Source organism: Lasioglossum baleicum, chromosome 9 (assembly GCF_051020765.1).
Source record: "Lasioglossum baleicum chromosome 9, iyLasBale1, whole genome shotgun sequence".
Classification (NCBI taxonomy): domain Eukaryota; kingdom Metazoa; phylum Arthropoda; class Insecta; order Hymenoptera; family Halictidae; genus Lasioglossum; species Lasioglossum baleicum.
In genome coordinates this window covers 15,530,286-15,552,630 of record NC_134937.1, presented here as the reverse complement: position 1 = coordinate 15,552,630, position 22,345 = coordinate 15,530,286, and the positions used below count along the sequence as shown (strand labels likewise).

At 37.6% G+C, this 22,345-nt stretch overlaps 3 protein-coding genes across 7 annotated transcripts; 1 reads left to right on the top strand and 2 right to left on the bottom strand.

Annotated features, from left to right (window-relative positions):
* Positions 1 to 204: 204 nt before the first annotated feature.
* Positions 205 to 10,911, bottom strand: LOC143212186 (transcription initiation factor TFIID subunit 4). 4 transcript variants are annotated; one of them, XM_076430668.1, is made up of 10 exons: positions 9,401 to 10,908; positions 8,726 to 9,004; positions 6,341 to 6,457; positions 5,879 to 6,211; positions 5,561 to 5,707; positions 4,730 to 4,992; positions 4,488 to 4,654; positions 4,274 to 4,404; positions 3,781 to 3,963; positions 205 to 3,558 (listed from the first exon to the last, which is right to left on the bottom strand). In XM_076430668.1, exons 1-10 carry the CDS (start codon positions 10,379 to 10,381, stop codon positions 3,280 to 3,282), a joined length of 2,880 nt encoding a protein of 959 aa, XP_076286783.1. In that variant the 5' UTR covers positions 10,382 to 10,908; the 3' UTR covers positions 205 to 3,279. The 4 variants fall into 4 exon arrangements, with proteins under 4 accessions (XP_076286783.1, XP_076286782.1, XP_076286784.1 ...); XM_076430667.1 differs by having other exon boundaries at positions 5,561 to 5,710; positions 9,401 to 10,907; XM_076430669.1 differs by having other exon boundaries at positions 5,561 to 5,710; positions 8,789 to 9,004; positions 9,401 to 10,907.
* Positions 10,912 to 11,242: 331 nt separating this feature from the next.
* On the bottom strand, positions 11,243 to 19,119 carry LOC143212188 (peptidoglycan-recognition protein LC). 2 transcript variants are annotated; one of them, XM_076430672.1, is made up of 5 exons: positions 18,318 to 19,119; positions 16,008 to 16,584; positions 12,698 to 12,799; positions 12,441 to 12,602; positions 11,243 to 12,357 (listed from the first exon to the last, which is right to left on the bottom strand). In XM_076430672.1, exons 2-5 carry the CDS (start codon positions 16,573 to 16,575, stop codon positions 11,837 to 11,839), a joined length of 1,353 nt encoding a protein of 450 aa, XP_076286787.1. In that variant the 5' UTR covers positions 16,576 to 16,584; positions 18,318 to 19,119; the 3' UTR covers positions 11,243 to 11,836. The 2 variants fall into 2 exon arrangements, with proteins under 2 accessions (XP_076286787.1, XP_076286788.1); XM_076430673.1 differs by lacking the exon at positions 12,698 to 12,799 and having other exon boundaries at positions 18,318 to 19,118.
* Positions 19,120 to 20,432: 1,313 nt separating this feature from the next.
* Positions 20,433 to 22,239, top strand: LOC143212191 (negative elongation factor E-like). The gene is made up of 3 exons (XM_076430675.1): positions 20,433 to 20,916; positions 21,309 to 21,802; positions 21,881 to 22,239. Exons 1-3 carry the CDS (start codon positions 20,827 to 20,829, stop codon positions 22,122 to 22,124), a joined length of 828 nt encoding a protein of 275 aa, XP_076286790.1. The 5' UTR covers positions 20,433 to 20,826; the 3' UTR covers positions 22,125 to 22,239.
* The last annotated feature ends 106 nt before the right edge of the window (positions 22,240 to 22,345 follow it).

The following is a 22,345-nucleotide window of genomic DNA, read 5'->3' as shown; positions in this document are numbered from 1 at the left end:
CTTTGTGGGCACGATAGTATCGTGACGATGGTTACGCCTAACGTAGAACTAGATAGGAATAGAACGAACGAAAAACATGGTCGCTATCAATAAAATTAATGGATGCGAGTTGGCGTCGCACGTCTCGAACGAAATGAAGAACACAAAGAGCCTAAGTAATTAGATAATTATAAAAAAAAGATTCGAGCTATTCTTTGGTGTATCTTATTCTTCTGTTTTATTATCTTTCGGTTACGGCTTATCCGATTACAATTTGTAAAAATATCATACTGTACCAAAACTGCTATGTACCATTAGTTTTTTCTTGTTGATTTTCTTTCCATTTCTTTACACATTCCTCTATTTTATATTTATATTAATAATCCCACCTAGTGGCAGTATGGAGATTTATCATAAATCTAACTCGCGCGTCTCGATTTGCTTTCTCTCGTCGAGTTCTCGTAGAAAAAAAAAGGACCGATGACCGTCCGATCGTCGTTATCGTCATCATCATTATCATCATCATCATCGTCGTCGTGAAGAGGAACACGCAGCTAAGTAAAAATTTTTTTCTTTTCGTACATGTGAAGTGCGCGGCAATGAGTATGGTACAAGTAATGGTATGTGCGCCTTTCGGACGATGAAATTATACACTGCTACTAAGAAAAGAAAAGTGAATAGTATTTACAATTTACTCCGATAATTTTGCTTCAACGATCCGCGTTTACAATGTTCTTCTTCCATTTCTCTCTATCCTTCTTTCAGGCTCACGTTCTAATTTCAAGGAAAAGAAAGGGACTTATCGCATCAATCGCGTTTATATAAAAAGGCAATCGCTCCTCTCGGTGCACGCTATAACAAATAGAATCCTAGCTGAGATCAATATTGCAAATATACCCTCACACCTATTAAATAATTCCCATTTCGTTTTGTACTGACTCGTCACGCAATTAATCGACGCTACGCATATTCAATGATAATAAGTTCAGTACAACTTAATAGTTTTTTGCTTCTTTTCGATTTCTTTTTTTTTACATATTCATCAGTCTTGTGCGCGTGTTATAACTCTTTCTGTCCTCCTTTTTGTTTGTTTTTTTTCCTAAATTAAATATTGAACCGTTGAAGCAGTTACGTCTCACCGTAATTTGTAACTGAAACGTTACATAGACTCGCTCCTCTCTTTAACTTCTTTCTTTCTCTCGCTCTCTCACTCGATCGCTCGCACGCTCGCTCTCGCTCTTTTAATATATTTACATCAGAAGACTCACAGGTGTACGTGCCCTGTGCAATAAGTAATCGTGAACGCCGGTCAGGAAATTCGTTTGAAATCGTGCTCTCCTGCGAACGTGGAAGCACGAAGAAAAATTCGATCGGTGAACGGATGGTCAATCCAGATTACCATTGACGACACGCATTTTTCTCGGAAACTCTTGTCTTCTACCATTCTCTATTTCTCTTACAATTGGTTAATCTGATGTAACGCGTCATATTTTCCAGCTGTCTGCCGAGCAAAAATAAATGGCCGTAACTCGTTCTCGAATCGTTTCTGGAACTTCGGTCGAACCACAACGGTGGTGTTTCAATAGAAAAAGTTTTTTTTTCTCGTTTTTTCTTTTTTGTTTTTGCATTGTCTCTCAAGTTATGTGTGTAATATATTACAGACTATAAAAAATGAACGGTAATTCGTGACTTCTTCCGTTGTCGAATTTGAATGATGTTCGTATGGAAAATCGTGTGGAAAATGAACGCACGGAGCCATATATTCCTATAGATAAGAAACAGAAGCTGTTACAATCAAGGTCGTCTGAACTGTGTAATGATGCACTAAAGAGAAACTGAGAAAGTCTAAACACGCAATAAATGATACATTTACGCATACCTCAGATATTTTGATATTTTCTATAAATCAGTATCTTTATCGCATCAACAGGTATATACACGGATAGTGGTATATATTGTGATCCATTTTCTTTTGCAACGAAAAAGCTCTCTGTTGGGCACGTGTTACGTTGAGACGCTCATCTAATGAGCAGATTAGGAAAGATCGTTATCTTCTTTTCATTTTCAATTATTACTCTGTACGATAATAGGCACCCACGTACATCTGCAGCAAATTCTTTTACATTTATAAATCAGGTACACGCTTTGAATTCTCATCTTTTTTTCCCTTTCTTCTTCATCTTTCAATCCGATTATTTATATATAATATATACACATGAGTGTGGGTGTATATATATAAATAATTTTGTATAGGTATACATATATGTATATATAATATATATATATATCAAATACATATACATGTAATATATATATTATATACATATACACATATATATATGTATATATATATGCGAAGCACACTTTTTTTTTTTAATAATCATACAGTAAAGAACTGCACCAATTTCGACGAGGAAATATAAATAATTAAATTAACATCGATCGAAAAAATATCCGTAATTCTGTACTTTTGTAAATATTTCTTTAATAAAAAACGTAACAGCTAATTCTTTTATAAACACTGAAAATGTAGATTACAACATAATATACTGATAACAATTCCATCATATGGTGGAGAGTAGCTATATTTTGTTGTACCAACATTGAAATTATCACTATTTAGTAGTATTTTTTTTTCTTTAATGTGTAAGGTATTGTACAAATTATTCCATACTTTTTGGACAGTGTGCTCTCACAGTATATTAATTACAATACAATTTGCAAAAATACGATTTTACTATGATAACAAAACCTGCACTCCTTTACACTAGCGCTACAGTGTCCAAAAGTATAGGTCAAGTGTTACAATGCAGCGGGCATATACATAAATGACAATGTACAACGCATTCATTCTGCGTACCATGCACACATACACCATATAACAATACTTATATATGGTCACACAACATTCTCGCCATAATGAGACTACCCAAAGACTGAACATCAGGCATATGTGCTCATACACATTGCTTTTCTTCTTATCTTCAATGATGTAGTATTTTTTCGTGTTGAAAAATAAAGAACAATCTATTTATATTACATTTAAAAAACTTTCAGTCATTTACAGTAGGGAAGCTTATCGACATGGTAGAAATAATCTTATTCTGAATGTATGTGGAATCCCGACGTGATTCGCAATGAACTTCATTGTATGCAACTTATGAAACACTGTACAAAGCAACGTACACCGACGTCGCATGATCCATCAAGGTCCATTGAGGCCAGCTCACACGAGACCATCATGCAGGTAGGGCGCCAGATATCGGGCGGGTCACTGAAGTTCCTGCCCTTCACAGAACATCACTTCAAATACGATTTATACAGCGTTGTGCTCCTACACGTTTCTTTCTCTTGTTCAAGAAGGAACATTAAGTCTCTGAAATTCACCCTCTTCAACCGTGGTCTCATCGGCATCTGCCTATTAATACCGGTCGACGATGTGTTCAAACCGGAATTACTTCCCGGACTACTGGCCGACCCTCCTACATCGAGTTTAGGCTTTTTACGTGGACCGATCGCTTGTAAAGCTGTTAGGTTTGCTTCTCTTTGCCTTAATTCTTCCATTTCGGCACGTTGCATCTACAACAAAAAAACGTTGCGATAAACGTACTTCTCTACAACAGAGCGTTCGTCGATCTACTAGAGGTGTGCGAAAACCCGAAAATGGGTACACAATGTTCCGGACGGGTCGGGAAGGTATCTGGTTGAGACGAATTAGGTTCTCGAAAATCTTGGAATTTCCGGTCCGTCCAGACTCGACATTTTTGGGTTCTCGCAGATTTCTACGATCCGGACAAATACCTCTTTAGCTTTCGCTTTGAGTTTAGCTTGCTCCGGATCCTCTGTTTTTGCGCGACTTTTCGCCGCGCGTAAGAGTAACTCCCTTTCCTGTTCCTCGTGTCTCCTACGTTCAACTTTGTCTAAATCTTCCAAGAATTTTAACTGTGCCCTGACATCCTGCGTTACTTCATAACGCGGATCCACCTATAAACAATATGATTCATTTTACAGAACTGTAACACGATCTCGCACTATTTCGAAAGTATTGCCGATGATTAGACTGCAGATGTTTATCCAAATGAACAGATTCAGGGATAGAATTTATAGAACCTGAAGATAAATAAAACGTTGATCCCTACTTTGTTAGTTTTCGGTAAATTAAAAATAACGTAAAGCTGCATGAAGCCCTATGGAATCTTGTATTGTACGAATTCGCTGAGATTTGTTCTGAGATATAAATGCATAAAGATCCACAGTCTGTTCAGTCTGCTTTAAATCAATTTTAAAGGTTCACCTTTATCAAATCTATCCTGTGTTCCGCGATTACTGCTAATTTTTCTACTAAATTCTTTAACCTTTCTTGTGCAGCGTGGGAAATTAACGCCGCAACTTCTTGATTAGGTTCTTCTAACCCATAATTAGAAACTACAAAATAAGCATGTGATTTGAACATGATGCTCATACTACAAATTGTGTATTTTAATGGAAATTCACTATTAAACAATTACCAATTTGTTTAATTCTTTGCTGTAATGGTGTCATATGTAAAAATACTTCATCTTTACAGGATCTTATTTGCGTTCCGACGAATTCTGTAGACCCGAGAATCCTTTGAGATTCCTCTGCGAGATTAACACCACCCATAGCCGCCACATCGTTGATATCGTCATCTCCCCTGTTACCAATGGTTTCGTTTTAATTTTAGAAACCAATCAGTGCGTAGAGCTGCGGCGCTACAAAAGATACTCACGTGTATCCTGCAGATGAAAATGTCTTTTTCTCTTTCTCCTTAGTAGTTGGCTTTGGAATAAAAGAAGGCACTACGGCTTTATTAACAGTAGTGGTTGTGTTAACTGTTTTGCCTTGTGTTGTAGTTGTAATGGTTTTAACAACTGTTGTGGTAACAGGTGGTTTTTGGACTGTGGGAGCAGTAGGTCGGATTCCGCCTACCGCTACAGTTGACTTCACGGTATACGCTGCAGGGCTACGAACTACTGTTGTGACAGGTCGTATCTAAAAACACGTGCTACCTTTTATGACTTGCCACAGAAGCAATACAGGAGAAGGAAAGACACCGCGCATTGTTTCCCTAGCATTAATTGCGAGTATGAAGACTATTGTCGCTATCTTCTGTAAGTGTTAATGTATTTACAGTGGAGACTGCCAGCGAAATGTAAAATATCAGTATTAGCCAGTCTAATATGGTATCCAGTTGTTACCGGTATTCCAAGGCGTTATTAGTGCAGTACCGGTATCAAAATCATACCGGTTTGAAGTTCCTGATTACATTAGCCGTTAGAACGCCCTTTATTCTACTCTGTTGCTTAGTAGGAATGAATATGATGTCGATATATTTCAATATTTCTTAAAATGTTTCGAATAAAGATTATATTAAAGAAACAGTAATCATTCCTTTTAAACAGTACATCATCAAGAATTTTAAAATCGATTGTTTTTTTAAATAGAACCAGTTATTACACTGCTATATTCATAATACGTTTTGTACATCTACATAAACACTGGCGGTGCCATACATAATGAAAGTTATTTTTCAAGGATCGTGAAAATTGATGTATCTTACCAGCCTTTGCTGAACTGGCTGAGCAGGTCTAGGGACAGTGGTTGTAGCTGCAGGTATTGGAGTCATTACTCTTATTTGCGTGGTCGCAGTAACTGCGGTTACAGGAATTGTAGCTGCTGTCACAGCAATGGTTGGTCTAATCTGATTCTGCTACATTGTGTTATAAAACATTTTATGTGAGACATATATCTAGCAAATGGTCTAAATTATAGCATACTCTTAACTACCCTATTAAAGCGAACTACGTATTACGTACTGTGAACTACGTAAGGCACACTCATTATATTAATATGTATCTAATTAAACAATTATCCTCACCTGTGTTACGACAGGAGTGGCAGACGTCACGGGGAAAACAACGTTGGCTGGAGGAGGTTTTATACCTTCTATAACTAATTCTTTTGTAACAAGCGATTGCCGTAAAAGTGGCAGGCTCTTTTTGAGGAATCCAATCAGGCATGGTTGAGGTGACGCGTTTAACAATCGTTCAAGTCTATCACAGAATTCCTCGGGTTCGACTTTAGTATCGATTAACTCTTGTATCAAAGTTCGAACATTTCGCTCCACTGCTTTAGGTTCTCGACTAGACAACTCTAATAAGTTTGCTAAAAATTTACGGCACTTTTCTTTGGTATTATCTGTAGTTTGACGCTAAAAACAAAAAAGCAAAATATATGAATATTAAATATGTACACAGTACCAATGGTATTGCATAAATGGTCGATTAGCTATCACAATTTACTTAGCAATATTTAGTAACTAAGTGTATGTGATACATACAGGTGCAGGTGTCTGAACTGTCTGAACAGCAGCAGCAGGTGGGGTAGGTGCTGTCGTGGCAGCAGCAGTTACTGTCACTGGAGTAGTAGTTCCTGTTGTAATAGTCGCAGCCACAGTCTATTTTAATGAATAAAAACAGATGTTATAAGTTTAAAAACATTTGACAATTTTCCTCAAAACGTCATTGCGACCATTTTCATCGCGTTTTAATTAAACTTATAAAATCGCAACGTCACTCAAAATTGCAAGCACTTTGCGGCACTGCCAAAAATAAAATATAAACTACAAATTTCATAATATAACATGACATTCGCGACTTAATTTATGCCATGCCTTCCCCTTGAAGATGAATGCTTCTAATTTTTATAGATTCGGAAACTCTAATATTCAGTATAGCTTTGTCTGCATATATGTAATCTTCTTCTTAATAAATGTTTTTTTACCAGACGCATAAGCACTATTGGTACTTCAAACAAAGATAATGCTTATCACAAGTGTCATTCAGAGTCGAAGAAAATTACATTGTGCATAGTTCTGAAGCTCAGTATTAAACAAACACGACTAAATGTAGTAATAAATTTCCCACATGCATTTTTTTTTAATGTCTATAGAAATACTTGTAGTATTATTCAAATCTATAGTCCTGCTAATAAGATTGTCTACATATAATCTATATGCATGCTGAACTTCAGACTCGTCGAAGAAAAGAATCCGAGTGTTAACCATTTTTAATCAATTTTAATACTTTAAAATGAATTGTTACAATAACATTATTCATGATTATAATGAACTGATTTTAACAAATAATTATGTTACATATTGAAGACGCACTTGTACCTTGTACAGACTCGTAATATTTTATAATAACTGCTTAAATCCGTGATTTTTACTTTTACAAAGTATTTCACATATTTATTAAAGACAAACATTTATACCAAATGTATAATTTATACACTCAATGTGTAAATTGTTGTTTTTGTAAAAGAACTTAATGAAAAATTAAAATATAAAAATCATATTCTTTATAAGCGATTGCTTTTATATTATTTAAGTAAATATTTCTTTGATTAGGTAATTTATTAAAAAAACCTCTTCACTTATAATAATTTTGCAATGATTGAAATACTAAAATTTTGTTTTATGTATTATGGATACATAAAAGAGATTTCATCATTTCAAATTGTATGCATACAAACTCGATTTTTTCGAATAGTTCCTTAGAACACCCTTAACCAATATAACATGCAATGTGTGTATACAGGGTGAGTCACCAAACGTTACCACCTCAAATATCTTTGTTGTTTCTAAAGATACGTAAAATATGGTAAGGACAAAGTTGAATGGTACAATGGGGCTGACACGATGCAAAAAAAAAAATTTTGTTTTTATGTCATTTTTTCAGAGATATGAAGGTGACCTTCATTTTTTTAAATGGAATGAGGTATTTTTTAATACATCAATCGATGCAGCTGGACATTCGTTATAATAAAGTACTAACCTATGTATGTCGAAAAGTTATTAGTTCAGGAGATATTTCAATTTAAATAACTCTAAAACACCATTACTGTCGTGATAAGACGTTACATAAGTAAGTAAACACTGACGTCGTAGTACGACAGTAATGGTATTTTAGAGTTATTTAAATTGAAATATCTCCTGAACTAATAACTTTTCGACATACATAGGTTAGTACTTTATTATAACGAATGTCCAGCTGCATCGATTGATGTATTAAAAAATACCTCATTCCATTTAAAAAAATGAAGGTCACCTTCATATCTCTAGAAAAAATTACATAAAAACAAAATTTTTTTTTGCATCGTGTCAGCACCATTGTACCATTCAACTTTGTCCTTACCATATTTTACGTATCTTTAGAAACAACAAAGATATTTGAGGTGGTAACGTTTGGTGACTCACCCTGTATATGATAAAGTTCGTAGACTTTAAAACAATTGCACTTTTGAAAAAACTTAGAAATTCTACATTAAAAAGGCATCCCAGCAAATAAGCCAATAAGAAAACAAAACACTGTATACTACAGAAAACCTTTCATCCATTCATGACAACAGAAGATTTAGTATCAAGTACGAGAATTATTGTGAAATTCTCGTGGATAATGGAAAAACTAATACAAAATTGTATCTGTTGCATATATCAGGTGCAGTACGCATTAAAAATTGTTTAAATCAAACAAGAAATGGTATGCATTAAAATCAAATTACAATTCAAAGAAAGTTTCAATAAGATCGAAAATGAATACAGACTAAAAAGAATATAACATAATACATAGCCTTACCAATAAAACCATTCCAACTAATGTCACAAACTAAAGTCTACTACAGCGCTACATCGAGTCTTGTAAGAGGTATAAGAGTGCGTCACCTGAACCGTTTTTCTTAACGTGGCGAGTGGTGGGCCAGTGAACTGTGTGTTCAGCCTACTTACAGCCGGCACTGAGGCTAAGCGATAGGTAGTGCCCGGAGATGGTGCAGCAACCACTGCATTTCCTGCTATACTATTTGGTGTAACTGCGGTACCGGCAGGTGTACCTGCAGTTGGTGGTGGTCCTACCCTAATTAGTTGAAACTGCCCAGTTTCTGTTTTTAGTAATATATGGCCCTGAGTTCCAGGTTGAAGACCATGCAGTGTTTGTAATGTTATCTGGAAACATAGAAAGGTATATTAAATTAAAACAACATGTATATAAAATATGTTATGTGTATTCTTTGTCTACAAGAAGATGGCACAAATTTCGGGTGCTAGAGGATGCAATAGGGGATCTTTGAGACCTACCAGTGAAGTAGGGGCATAGGGTTCTGAAGAGTTGGACTTTGTATAAGTTTGTTTGTTTTGTGAAGTATGTTGTGAAATGCTTGTAATGCGAAGTACGGATATTAGGTAGTGAGGTATAGATACCTACAAGTTTTTCTGCGCCATTTTCTTGTGGACAAGGAAAACATTATATTATTAAGTATTATAACTATAAAAGATTCAACGCAGAAAGTGTTTATTTTACATAAATACCCATGGTCTATTTATACGTTAAGGATATCTTACCCCTGGACCTCCAGGTCTTGTTCCAATCATATGTTGACCGATAACTACTCTGGATGCAACTTGTTTTCCTCCTTGCTGCCCTGCCACTGGTGTGCCAGGACGCATTGCATTAACATTAAGAATTTGCACATTACTAGGTACTATGGTGGATGTAACTCCAGCTTTAGCCTGTAACGCTGTGCTGACAGGATTGCCAGCGACAGAAACAGGAACAGACATTGGAACGGAAACCATGCCACTGGGTGCTACACTAGTCTTTATCACTAAAGCTGTACCTGTCGGCTTATTCACACTAGCCACTGTTTGACTACCCGTTTCACTAACAGAGCTAACATTGGTAACAACATTTGATGTTGTCTGTAACACTGCCTGTGACGTTAATCCCAAAGTACCATTGGCTAGCTGTCCAACAGTTTGTGCAGGAAAGGAAAGTTTATTATTGACATTTGCCACCCCCGTTGTTGCTATTACTTGGCCAACAGTTGGGTAAATAATCTTAACAGGCTCGTGTGCTTTAGTAAGGCTTGGTATATGTGTTGTTTGATTACTGGTCACCTGATTTGTAGTAACTTGATTGATATAAGCAGCAGGGGGGACTGCTGATTGTGTATGCTGTTGCTGCTGTTGTGTAGTAACCTGTGGCGCCACTGTGTTTGAGGTAACCACGTTTACTGGCAGAAGAGTGCTCGTGGTAATGGACTTCGTAACTTCTTGAGTCATCAGACTATTCACTGAAGTAGCACCGCCGCCGTTCGAAACCCCATGTTTCTGTGGCTGTACCGCGGTGATGGTGCCCCCGTTCGAAATACCACTGTTCACCTGATGATTCTGCTGGCTGACTGACGCAGAACTTACTTGATGACCAGAGACAGCCGGCGTCGATGTTACCAGTTGCGTTTCAAGAGAGCCCACTATCGCGTTCACTGCGGATTCATCGACGTCCGTGCTCAGAGCTTCCTCCAGAAACTTAGCTGACGCCATTTTCTTCCAAGCTCCAACTGTAAACTGATCTGCGCATGCGCCTGTCGCAAATTGTTCCCATGGTGCATTGCCCCCCCTAGCGCAGCTGAAAATTATACGCGGCCTTTCTTCTGTTTACCATCCGGCGGTATACAAATTCATTAATATTTTCCACCATTGTGAAATATCGCGTCATGTCTTCTCTCACCCAGGCAATCGACTACCACGTTCTTTCCCCTCCAAGCAACAGGAAACCGATTATCGCCATATTACGCATAACGTCGGTCATTTATGTTATGGCTGTCAATACTCGGCATGCAAACACGTCACCCGCCAAAATGGCTATCCTCGAAACTGTAGATCCGTACACGGTTTTCTCGTCGGACGATGATATCATATTGACATGGAATACGGAAAATTATTCAAAAATCTGTAAAAATCCTCGATTCCTGAGTACGCTTTATGTTTACTTCCTTTAAGGATATCGTATGGTAACAGTTGCTTTAAGCAATACGTGTTCCGCAATCAATTATTTTCGACTACACGCATCAGTGTCGCTCGTATTCCGCAACACATCTTAATAAAAACGAACGATCATTGGAAACAAGACTTAACGAATTACGACGCCGAAATAAAGCGCCCTCTTTCAGAATGGATAATAAACATCAAACTACTTTTCCCGTTGCGTGGCACATCATGTATCATGTATTTAATGGAAAAAAGATATGTACAGAGTACAGAGAGTCTCTGATATGTATTTACACGATATGATTCAGCCTTGGTACAAAATATTTACACATTTATCGTACATTAGAAATTATATTCCGCCAAAAACGGAGATGTAATTGTGCATTTTGTTTCACGATTAAAGTTACACAATCCTTGGTATTTATCTTATCATTCTTTTTATGTCTTTACAATATATACAATATTATTTGTAACATTTCTTGAATGGTATACATACAAAATTATTGTACTTAACACATTATGTATAAGGTATAGTAGTTATCAGTATCCTATGAGAATATTTATACATCACATTTGTTACCGAGAATGTGAAATCCTTACTTGTCTTAACCTAACCTACAAAACACATCTTCGTAGCGTGAGATTTTGATCATTCGACTGACAATTTCACTATCTCAAAACAAATGATACCGATTGTTATACAAAAGATATAAGAATCGTTAAATAATAGAAGTGTGCGAAAATTCGAAAATGTCGGGTACACGATGTGTGGGCTGGTGTGGGCGAGACGGATCGGGTTCTAGAAAATTTCGGGATTCCCGAATATTCTCAAAAATCCAGATATATTTCGAGAAAAATTCTCGTCAGTACCCGCACACCTCTACTAAATAAGTATCGTTTTGCCCGTGTAGATTCCAATGGTCGCGTAAAGCTTAGACGAGACTCTAATCGAGAAAAAAATCGTGTAAAATTCGAATATATCACAAAGTAGCAAAAAAAAAAAATTGTTCATGGTTCGGGCGACCAATGGGGCCACGTTTGAATGATTCCGTACAAAACATCACCGGGGCTTAAGGTCCCGGAGACTTGTCGGTGTCCTAACAGTTTGTAATTGGTCGCGATTTTATTGTTCTTTACTCCTAAATCGATGAGTTTTTGACAAGCGTACAATTGTCTTTTGTTCGGCTTGATAGTGTTGAACGTGCCGATGAAAGAGATGCCTATGCTGACATTGTTGAAGCCGAAAGCATGAGCGCCCATGTAGTCCCAGTTTCGGCCAACGTACACATACCCATCACCGCCAACCAGAAAATTGTAGCTGATGTCCGACCAATTTCGAGACTCGATATGAAAACTTTGCGCGAACCGCACCCGATACGTGCAATCCGATTGCAAGATGCATCCCTCGGTTGCTGTATGACTGATGATCACGTACGGTACCGGAAGTTTCATTTTCGTCAGCGGTTCCGACGGCGGTTGAGCACCCCATTCGTTTCGGCTAATGAACCGTATGTTCCCCACAATTGGACCTTCAATGCACATATCAACGATTGCGGCGGCAATTCGAAAAAAAGATAATTGTTAAACAGGAAAATTACGTATGCATAATTACCCTCGGGCACAGAAGTGTTCGCCGAATTATCGGAAATTCCGTCAACGTCTTCCGCAGTATTATACGTGATGTACACACAAGCGCTGACCACAACAAGGGCGAGAATTATGGTTACAACACATGTGAACGCTGCGCACCTCCAGCTCCATAACCAACTTAGCACTAAAATAACATCACACAATTATTTAGCAATTTGTTTGCAATATATTTCAAAGATAAAGTCTTAGAAGACAGTTATTTAGATCCGTAATATTAACCCTTTTTTAGGTATTTTTTATGTCTTGGTTCAGTGTCTTCTGTCTCTGTCTCATTCAAATCAATTATCGTGTCGCAATCTTGCCTCGAGCAGTTCCACCAATCTGTGTCAGAATAAAATACGTGGAAATGGTAAAATATGCGATTTTTTAATTATTTACTCAAATAGTAATAATAATAATGTAGATGAATGTGTTCACGTATTGTATAAAAATATACAATTATTGTGAAATACGTACGATTTATTCTGACACGAAGACGACTGATACCAAAATCGTAATTGCAAGACATTTGTATTGGTGCACCAAACAAAAATAGTATTTACAAAATTAGGCCAGATCAAATTTTTAGCGTTCTCTCCAACGTCTGTTTGCCTTGATCCGTTACGGTAGAATACTAAAGATCTCACACAATTGTTTTTATCAATCAATACCTCGCCGCAGAGATTTTACAACCGGATGTTAGCTATCGTTACTTCCTCTGATCTGTTATCGAGCCCATCGAACAATCATTCAGAGATAAAAATTCAATTATTGCAGAAGCCGCTGGATTTGATAAAACAAAAGTTTAATTAACACAGATCTACAAGTTTTACGCTCGCCGATTCAATAATAAGCGATTTAGGTAATCTCTCTAACATTCTGCAAGCTGTTGAAACATTATTGATAAGATCTACGGTATTGATTTATTTTTAATCGCATTTACGTACGTATCACATCATATGTTTTACAAAGTAATATGTTCGCTATGCGAGTGCATATTGTAACTAATATTTGTAATGTAATAATTCATAATTTGTTGTTTTCGTTATAAACATATTGGACTTTTCGTAAATTGAAAATTTAATATTCAAATTTCTATTTACATTTTTCGTTTAATCTCAGAAAATTATACAGCATGACAGTAGTAATGTAATTATAGTTCAGAATGTATAATTAAAAAATAGCTTGTGATAACAATGTTGAACAAATATGCAAACAATAGCTACAATATCGTGAAGTAGTCAAGGTAAGTGTGATAAGAGTCAATAAACATGCAGTCGAATTTTTACGCTCACTTAACGGTGGATTTACTTTTGATAACAGTAGATATATTTATAGGCGTGGTGCTTTACTCGTTTCACGAAATGGCTAACGGTTCCCAGGCCATCAGCAAAATCGTGTTCATCACGAATTCCTGAGAAGACCGATATAATAGGCTGAAGAATTCGAGATTCGTCGACAGACCTAACATCATTTTTGTTGTAAGTTGGACAACAAATAAGTGGATAATGCATTCAGCGATTTGATAAGTATTTTTTCATCGAAATCGTAGATAAAGTTTTGGTATCACATTGTGGAACATAATGTATATGCATATATACATTTATATATTATTTTGTATATATTATTAATTATTTAATTAATGACATATAATAATTTAAAAAGATTTAAAGACATCAGCGTATTGGTTTCAGCTTAATCAGATAATTAAAAGAGGAAAGAAATTTTTATTTTACTCCTGTGTCTTGCAATCAATGCAAACATTTTTTATTTTGCATAAAGATCCGCAGTCTAATGATTATACATATATTATTATATTATATTACATGACATTCATGAAGAGTTACGTTCCACATTGTGATAATACAGGGTGACAAGAAAGAACGGAGTTAAACATTTCTTATTATAATTCTGTCAAATCGACGAATTTTGAAAAACCAAATAATAACAACCATAACATAAGCCTTTAGTATTCATATATTTAAGAAGTTTCGAAATGGCCACCCTTTGTGCCGATACAGAGGCTCAAACGTGTCTTGAAATTTTCGGCAATGGACCGCAGCTCTTCTAGCGTCATTCGGTCCCACTCCTGGTACAGAGACTTTTTCAGTGACTCCAAATTTTTGTGGGGCCGAGCACAGGCCCTGGCCTCCAAAATCGACCACACCCTGTAGTCCATCGGGTTGAGATTCAGTGAGTACGGCGGCCATTCCACAGATGTGGCGAAACCTGGAAAATGGGCTTGGCACCACTCCTGAGTCGTTTTCGCCCTGTGGGCCGACGCGGAATCCTGCTGTAACGTCCATTCCGGATCGCCGAGGTGTTGTTGGGCCCACAGAAGTACGACGGCTTCGAGAATGTCCCGTCGATACACTTCTTGGTTGATTTTGACCCCTTGATCCACGAAAACCGTAGCAAATCCCATTTTCCAGGTTTCATCACATCTGCGGAATGGCCGCCGTACTCACCGGATCTCAACTCTATGAACTCCAGCGTTTAGTCGATTTTGGAGGCCAGGGCCTGTGCTCAGCCCCATAAAAGTTTCGAGTCGCTGAAAAAATCTCTGCACTGGGTGTGGGGCCGAATGACGCCAGAAGAGCTGCGGCCCATAGCCGAAAATTTGAAAACACGTTTGAGCCATGAATCGGCTCAAAGGGTGGCCACTTCGAAACTTCTTAAATATATGAATACTAAAGGTCTATGTTATGGTTGTTATCATTTGGTTTTTCAAAATTCGTCGATTTGACAGAATTATAATAAGAAATGTTTAACTCCGTTATTTCTTGTCACCCTGTATGTATACATATATGCCCAGTCAGCCAGGCCCCAGGCCTGTCTCGAGCAGAAAACGAGCCCGGCCTGGCGAGCAGGTAACGGGCATTATATTGGCTGAACGTCGCTCGAAACTGGTCGAAGCATAGGATGCTCGATTTTGGATGGGTATCTACATGCGCATAAGTCGGACATCTGCCCGGCCCGGCCCAGCCCCTGCTCGGCACAAGCTGCAGGGCAGATGCCCGATCTTTCTGCCGGCAGAATGCGTGCCTTATGCGTGCGTAGATACCCGTCCCAAATCGAGCATGTTTGCTTACTCGGTATATACATACATAGTAGGTGTACGAATTAATTCGTGACTCTCACTAGTTAATCAATTGCAACTTCATTCTGAATAAAAATTTTGTAACCTCCTTATCGAAGTACCATTTCTTGTAAAATGGAGAAAGTACATAGAAAATAATGGAGATTATTTTAGAGAGTAGAGTGTGTTCTAATTGTTTGTAAAGAATCAACAATAGGGCCACAAATTAATTTGTACACCTAATATTAATACTTTGCTCACCAGAAGTTTAATAACATATTTATAAAATTATTATGCTGTATTTAATCCTCGCGTGACCTTTTTGTCTCTGACTGGTGTATTAGTCGCTAGTATGGATCACGCGAGACCCGTTCGCCGTCAATGACGATCCTTCAAAAGAAGTTTCACAATTTTCTTCTACAAAGAAATTCTAAAGAACAACCTTTATCTAATGACAATGATAATAATTACCTTTTTGTCGCAAAGTGAGCGTATCGTTGGATGCATTCGTGGAATCGGATGTGTTTGGACTACCGTCGATCTTAATAGCTGTTCCATTCTCCTGTATCGGAATCGGATTCGTGTAAACAAACTGCTTTATAGTCACCGGGCCCTTGTAAAACGTTTTGTTACCGAGGTGCACGTTAGACGAGTTTTTCACGCGCACATCACCGAAGTTTGAGACGTCAGCGTTTGGCAACACCAAGTTGCCATCCGCGGTGGTCACTTGTTGATGTTGCTGAAGCACTGCCGGCACAGGTAAATCCGGGATCCACTCGTCGTCCTCGGTATCCGTGTCTTCTTCTTCTTCTTCTTCTTCTTCATCGTCGTTTTCTACCTCACTGCACTGCGTAGAAGAACTGGCAAGGCTATCACCTCCATGGATAACGAGCGCGGTTTCTTTCGGGGACTCTGTAGTTTCGGTACAACAAACTTCAGGTTCGTGACACTCAATCGCGGTAGTGCGGTTGGACGGGTCTCGGTTCTTTTGGTACTGGTTCCCTTCTGTTTGCTGATGTTGCTGCACCAATGTCACCATACCAATGCCCTGCGCGAAAAAAAACATTTTAGGAAAGGACAAGGCTAAAACTCTTCTGCTAATCGGAGATCCGAAGACTATCTGGCATAGACTGAAGGCTGTCTGACTATCTACACAAGCCATTTTTGCTGTTGAGACTTCCGGATTCGAAATAGAAATTGTAGTAAAATCGAAGGATACTGCACTAGAGTGTAAGGACAAATATCAGAGCAACATTTTATTTCTATTTTCCTTTCTTCTTGAGTCTACACAATTTCGAATGGCGATTATTTATCACTAGACGAGATTTTCTCAATAACGACTCGGAATTCCCTACGGCTATTTTTCGTTTCAACGCAAAATATAATCAATCGCGAGTACGCATGCGTGCATACATGGGGGCGTTGTTATTTAATACTTTGGTATCTAATTTTAATCTGTTTTTTATGTAATAAAATCTCTGATTATTTCTAGGAAGTATTGAGAATAATTTTCATTAATTAAAATATGTTATATATATTATATATTATTATTATATATTCGTTGTAAATATAATGAAAAGATATCAAATTGCAAATGAAATCAATTTTATGCAAACTAGAGTATGTATTTACATACACATTCAGTTTCTTCAAAGTATTTCTGGAGTACAAGATCTATACTAATTCTGGAAAATTGATTTGCTATGTTTGTTTGTCTTTGATGTGGTATGTGTGATGCTCCACATAAATGTATTACAATAAGAATATTGCACTAACAAACAGTTCAATTCTGGCGGATATTAAATCAAGCTTGATATTATATTTTCATAATATGAAATTGAAATCGTCGTTAGATAACAACATAGTCATTCTACAAATTTAGTGGACCTTTACATTGAGACAAGATATTCTTTCACAATAGGGCAATGCTTCCTACAAACGTTCAGTAAACTATACAATTGCTTCTGTACTTGTGTACACAGCCCGTACTTGAGCATTCTAGGACATTTCGCGTATCTTTTCGACTACTTTGCATACGAGGTATATATGCGTGACACGACTGCGTTAACAAACAACAGTACCGTGCAACTCGCACAGCTGTTAAAGAAGAAATTTTGCCTCTTCCATTATTCCAATTTCTATTACAAAAAATGCCTATACATACTAATAAATTGTTTTCCGATGCCGTGATGGAAATACCAAAGCTTAGAAAAAAATTGTTCGCTAAACGACCGAGAATATTCCGAGAACTCGTTAACACTTCCAAGTCCGAGAATTCATTTCGAAAGTTACAAACTCCGACCGGAGTTTCGTCTAACGGGTTATGGCATGAATACGTCGGCTAGACTTACGGTTGAATTGTAAGTTTCGTGGTACAAATGTTTTGAAAGTCCGACCAAAAATTAAATCAATTCCATTTCTCTCTCTCGACGCTAAATAGAATTTGAACAATGGCTCACAGCATAGTAGACTTTCTGCTTTGCTGAGCCTGTACCGTCTTGTTTGGAGCATGATCTAGTATATTAATCTCATTTTCAGGAGTCAGAGGTCACCGAGTACCGCGAGCTTTACGCAACAAATGGACGCCGAGTTTGTCGAAACTAAAAGACTCCGAAACTAAATTGCCACGCATCGAATACACTGCGAGTACGGATGACGATGTAGTCGATAACAACGATGATAACGGAAGAAGGAAAAGATTGCAACAACTATTGGGAAACATAACGAAACACATGTTGGTTAGACACATCGTTCATTTAATTTCATTTCAATGCAAATTACCTCGCACAAATCATCGCGTCCGTTCTCCACGATCACTGCGTCAGCGTCCGACTACCGTCAGGTTCTAGCATCTCCTTGAATCTCCGTCGTTGTTCCACGGGGAAAAAAATGATCAGCGAATCATTAGAAAAATAGCACAATTATTATCAAACTGGTCGCGCATACCGCACGAATACTCGCACGTTGTCGATCCCACGTATTATTACCACTCGATCACGGGATACACCTTAACGATCTCATCACGATTCTACGGCACTGTCGCGGACGCTACTGCCGGTGACGCTCATACGCGTCCCGAAGGTCGTTGCCGAAGCCCGAACTGGTCTCTCTCGATGGCGTTAAAAACAAAAAGAAACCGGCCAGCCAAAGAGCTGGAACGAGAGAGATACCGTTCGGAACGTGTCTAACAATAATTACGCGTGAATTTACTGTCGGCCTGTGGCCATAACATCCTACAGCGTTTTCCACTGTATGCACACACCGTCGTTTCACAACTGTATACGTCACTGCTCAGTGACGTGCGATGAGTTTCATGAAGGACGTGGTGACTGTCGCCGATGGAGGAGGGAATCTCCGAAGCTTGTTCGGGATAGGTCACTCGATTTAATTGCAAAACGAAGCTTCCGAAAGGCGCACGTCCTTCGGCAACTACCGTAAGGGAATTGTTAGGGAATCGTGAGTTGCACGACGATAAGGGAAACCCGATTTGATGGGAACCAGACCAACGACGGATCCGTGATCGACGATTTTATCTATCCGCGGTTCGTCACGGAGACAGACTGCTGTCCGCGCAACGCAACGCCGACCGCAGACACCCCACTCTGCTACGATTTTCCATCGCCTGCAGCTGGAAATTCTGCTGGATCGTTTGATTAATCTTTGCTGTGTAACGTCGATCATAGGAGTAGTATGCATCGATTACTACTCAAGGGGCCTCTTGCATACATATAACGCTAACCGCAACGCTGGATGATCGCTGGACTTTCCCAATTCCTGTACATCGTTGTAAATAATCGATAGGGATTATATATAGTTCGATGAAATAGCTGACAAGTGAAAAACTTATAATTAGCGTATATTACGAGCGATAAACGTAGAAGCGGAGGTGCGAGTTGATAAGAATTCATGTTTTGTTGGAAATTATCTGTCCGTGCGATGTATGCATATATATATACATACATGCATACATATATATGTAAGTCGAGAAGCATTAGATCTTGTGAGAACTTCCAGGAAATGAGTAATGCCGTTTAAACCTCGGAAAGTATGCTGAACACTTTGCTTTTTCATTTTAATTTGCCATTTATTGCGATCACGATGCGCTGGCGTGTGAACCGATCCGATATATGTACATATAGTTTACAGTTTGAACGTCGTTGTTTTGATATTTGTTATTCCGAGGCACATTACTCGAGATTGCGAATAGTGATAATTATGTAAATTATTGTTTCATTTTTGTATATAGATGTCATGATATTCATAGTTGGTAATTACACGGTACGAAAACATGTTTGACGTGAACATTACTGGTATTTTAAACATTGCCAACAGTAATCGTTATAAACGAATAAGTTACAACTGCATAGGAAAATTCTTCCGCAAAAAATTCTTACAAACACGATCTATATTTGTATTGCTTCTGTGTAGAATAGATCTAATCGCCTTCTGGCCGATTAAGAACACATTTAATTATATATAGTTATATATGATATAACACATTACGATTAATATACTTGTGCATTGCTATATATGCTGAATATTAAATTAATTTATATTTTCATGCCAAGTTTTGCAAAAAACCGCGCAAAATATAAGTTAATTTGAGAGTAAAATGTGTTCTAACTCTCGGGAACTTTTCTCCAAGTTGTATATTAAATCTAGAAATAGAGAGAGAGAGATTGTCTTTAAAACTATTAATTTCTCTTTCATAAAAATGATGTTTGATCTGATCTTCTCTGGCGCGGGAGGGGGAAATCCGCTCTACCGTGCGCATGGGATCTGATCCAGGCTAAGCGTCCGCTCTACCGTGCGCCTAGGAGCTGATCCAGGCTAAGATTTTGTGTGAGGGCAGCACTATACCGGAGGCATCGAAAACCCGGGCGTGAGCACTCTCATATCTTCTCTGCCAATGCTAACGAAAGATACAGAAGGATAATCGCTCGAGCAAAAGTTGGCAACACCGAAACTGGCCACACAAAAACAAAAAACATGCTATTGTAATTGTAAGCAGTTTCGTGTACAATCCTGTTTGCTTTTGTTTCCCCCCTCGTAATGCATATATTGTGTTTATAACATATATGCATACGATTTATAACACAAGTCTTTGTATTGTGAATATTGTGAAAGATTTTCATCCGTGTCGACAATGAGAAATGCAACACGGTATTTATATATACGTCACAAAAATGTCGATGTGCGTTGAAGTGTCAAGGTGTACATGAACAAAGATACAAAATTTTTCTGATAAACATTAGTGCTAAAAATAAGAAATTTTACTTGCCTTCGTTACATGCAAAACATGGTGTACTTACACTTTCCGTCAAATTTAACGGAGGAGGAGCTGATGTTGCAGGCGAAATATAACAAACTTAAAAGGAAGGTATGCAACAGGTTATATTTACAAAATGGATTTCTTGATAATTAGACTGCGGATCTTTATGCATTTGGATTTCTTGATAATTAGACTGCGTATCATTATGCATTTATGAAGAAAATGATTGGGTGAAATATAAAACAGTAATAGATAGATTAGAAAAATTTAAGAATACTATAACGTTGTTTTTAATGTAACAAAGTCATCAAGGGATGAAATCAATTTTTAGTTTGTCCCTGTTTCCCACAATCAAAGCAGAATATTTCTATTTTGCATAAAGATCTGCAGTTTATTGATAATGTTGTATGAGCCATCTAAATTATAGATTGTTTTCTATACACATTATTACTTTTTCTTATCATAACTTTCATTGGCCCTTTTTTCTTTTATTTCTCAAGAAAAAAGCACTACAAGACCTGAAATCGCCCAAACAAGAAGTAGAACGGGTGCCTCAAGCACCAAAACGACCAACGGAAGCAAGAGATGCCAGAGAAGTTGCTAAAAAACTGATAAAGTCGGGAGTAATCACAGCTCCGAAGACTCCTAAAAGACCGGAACAATCGTTCAAGAGGCCACGTGGGTTAGTGAGAAAATTAAATAGCACAGAGAAAACGGTTAGCTCTTATCAACCATTTTCTGCAACACAAATGGAAGAGGAAGAAACAGAAACTGTGCGACCAAGAGTTAAAGATTTGTATGATAGTTTTGTAAGTGCACAAGACACAGAAGATCGTACTAGCAGTGATGTGCAGTCACCATTGAAACAAGAGACAAAACCACGTGTTGGAAATACAATATTTGTCTGTGGTTATAAAATATCCGAGGATTTCTTGAAGAAGCACTTTCAAACATTTGGAAATATAATAAATATTTCAATGGAAGCAGAGAAGAAGTATGTATAGTTTGGATACAGATAATTTACTGGATAAGATGATACAGAGTTCTAACAATATGTAACTTTACTTTTTAGTAGAGGATTTGTGACGTTTGAAAAATCTGAAGCAGCCGAAAGAGCGATAAGTGAAATGGATGGTAGCATGGTATCCTCTATTCAATTGAAAGTGTCTTTAGCAAGGAGACAACCTATAATAGAACCTATGAACGATGTTACATCCAGCTCGATGTGGTCACCTATTGCAGCGAATTACTCTCAGAAGAGTGCACACAAAGACAGGAGAGACTTAAAAGTATACGATGAAGATCTCTTCGTGTGAATACAATATGTTTTCGATCCTGTAGTTTTCATTGAAAGATGTTGTTATTATCCAGTTACAATGTTTAAGTCTACTTTCAAAATAAACTGTACATAGTCTCTAATGTTTATAACAATTCCAGAAATATCTTTTTCTATTCCTATTGTTTAATTTTCTCGATACTGCGTTTGTATCATACATTGGCATCTAGTCAAGTGATTATTATACTGCTTATAGTCTCT

Coding starts and splice junctions, on each gene's coding strand:
- LOC143212188 (XM_076430672.1), bottom strand. CDS start 16,575: ATGGTGACATTGGTGCAGCAACATCAGCAAACAGAAGGGAACCAGTAC. Junction 12,800..16,007: donor GCTCACTTTGCGACAAAAAG/GTAATTATTATC, acceptor ATTCTGACACAG/ATTGGTGGAACTGCTCGAGG. Junction 12,603..12,697: donor TAAAAAATACCTAAAAAAGG/GTTAATATTACG, acceptor ATGTTATTTTAG/TGCTAAGTTGGTTATGGAGC.
- LOC143212186 (XM_076430667.1), bottom strand. CDS start 10,381: ATGGCGTCAGCTAAGTTTCTGGAGGAAGCTCTGAGCACGGACGTCGAT. Junction 4,993..5,560: donor AGCCAGTTCAGCAAAGGCTG/GTAAGATACATC, acceptor ACGTGTTTTTAG/ATACGACCTGTCACAACAGT. Junction 3,964..4,273: donor ACAGGATAGATTTGATAAAG/GTGAACCTTTAA, acceptor TATTGTTTATAG/GTGGATCCGCGTTATGAAGT.
- LOC143212191 (XM_076430675.1), top strand. CDS start 20,827: ATGCAAAACATGGTGTACTTACACTTTCCGTCAAATTTAACGGAGGAG. Junction 20,917..21,308: donor ATAACAAACTTAAAAGGAAG/GTATGCAACAGG, acceptor TTATTTCTCAAG/AAAAAAGCACTACAAGACCT. Junction 21,803..21,880: donor TCAATGGAAGCAGAGAAGAA/GTATGTATAGTT, acceptor TTTACTTTTTAG/TAGAGGATTTGTGACGTTTG.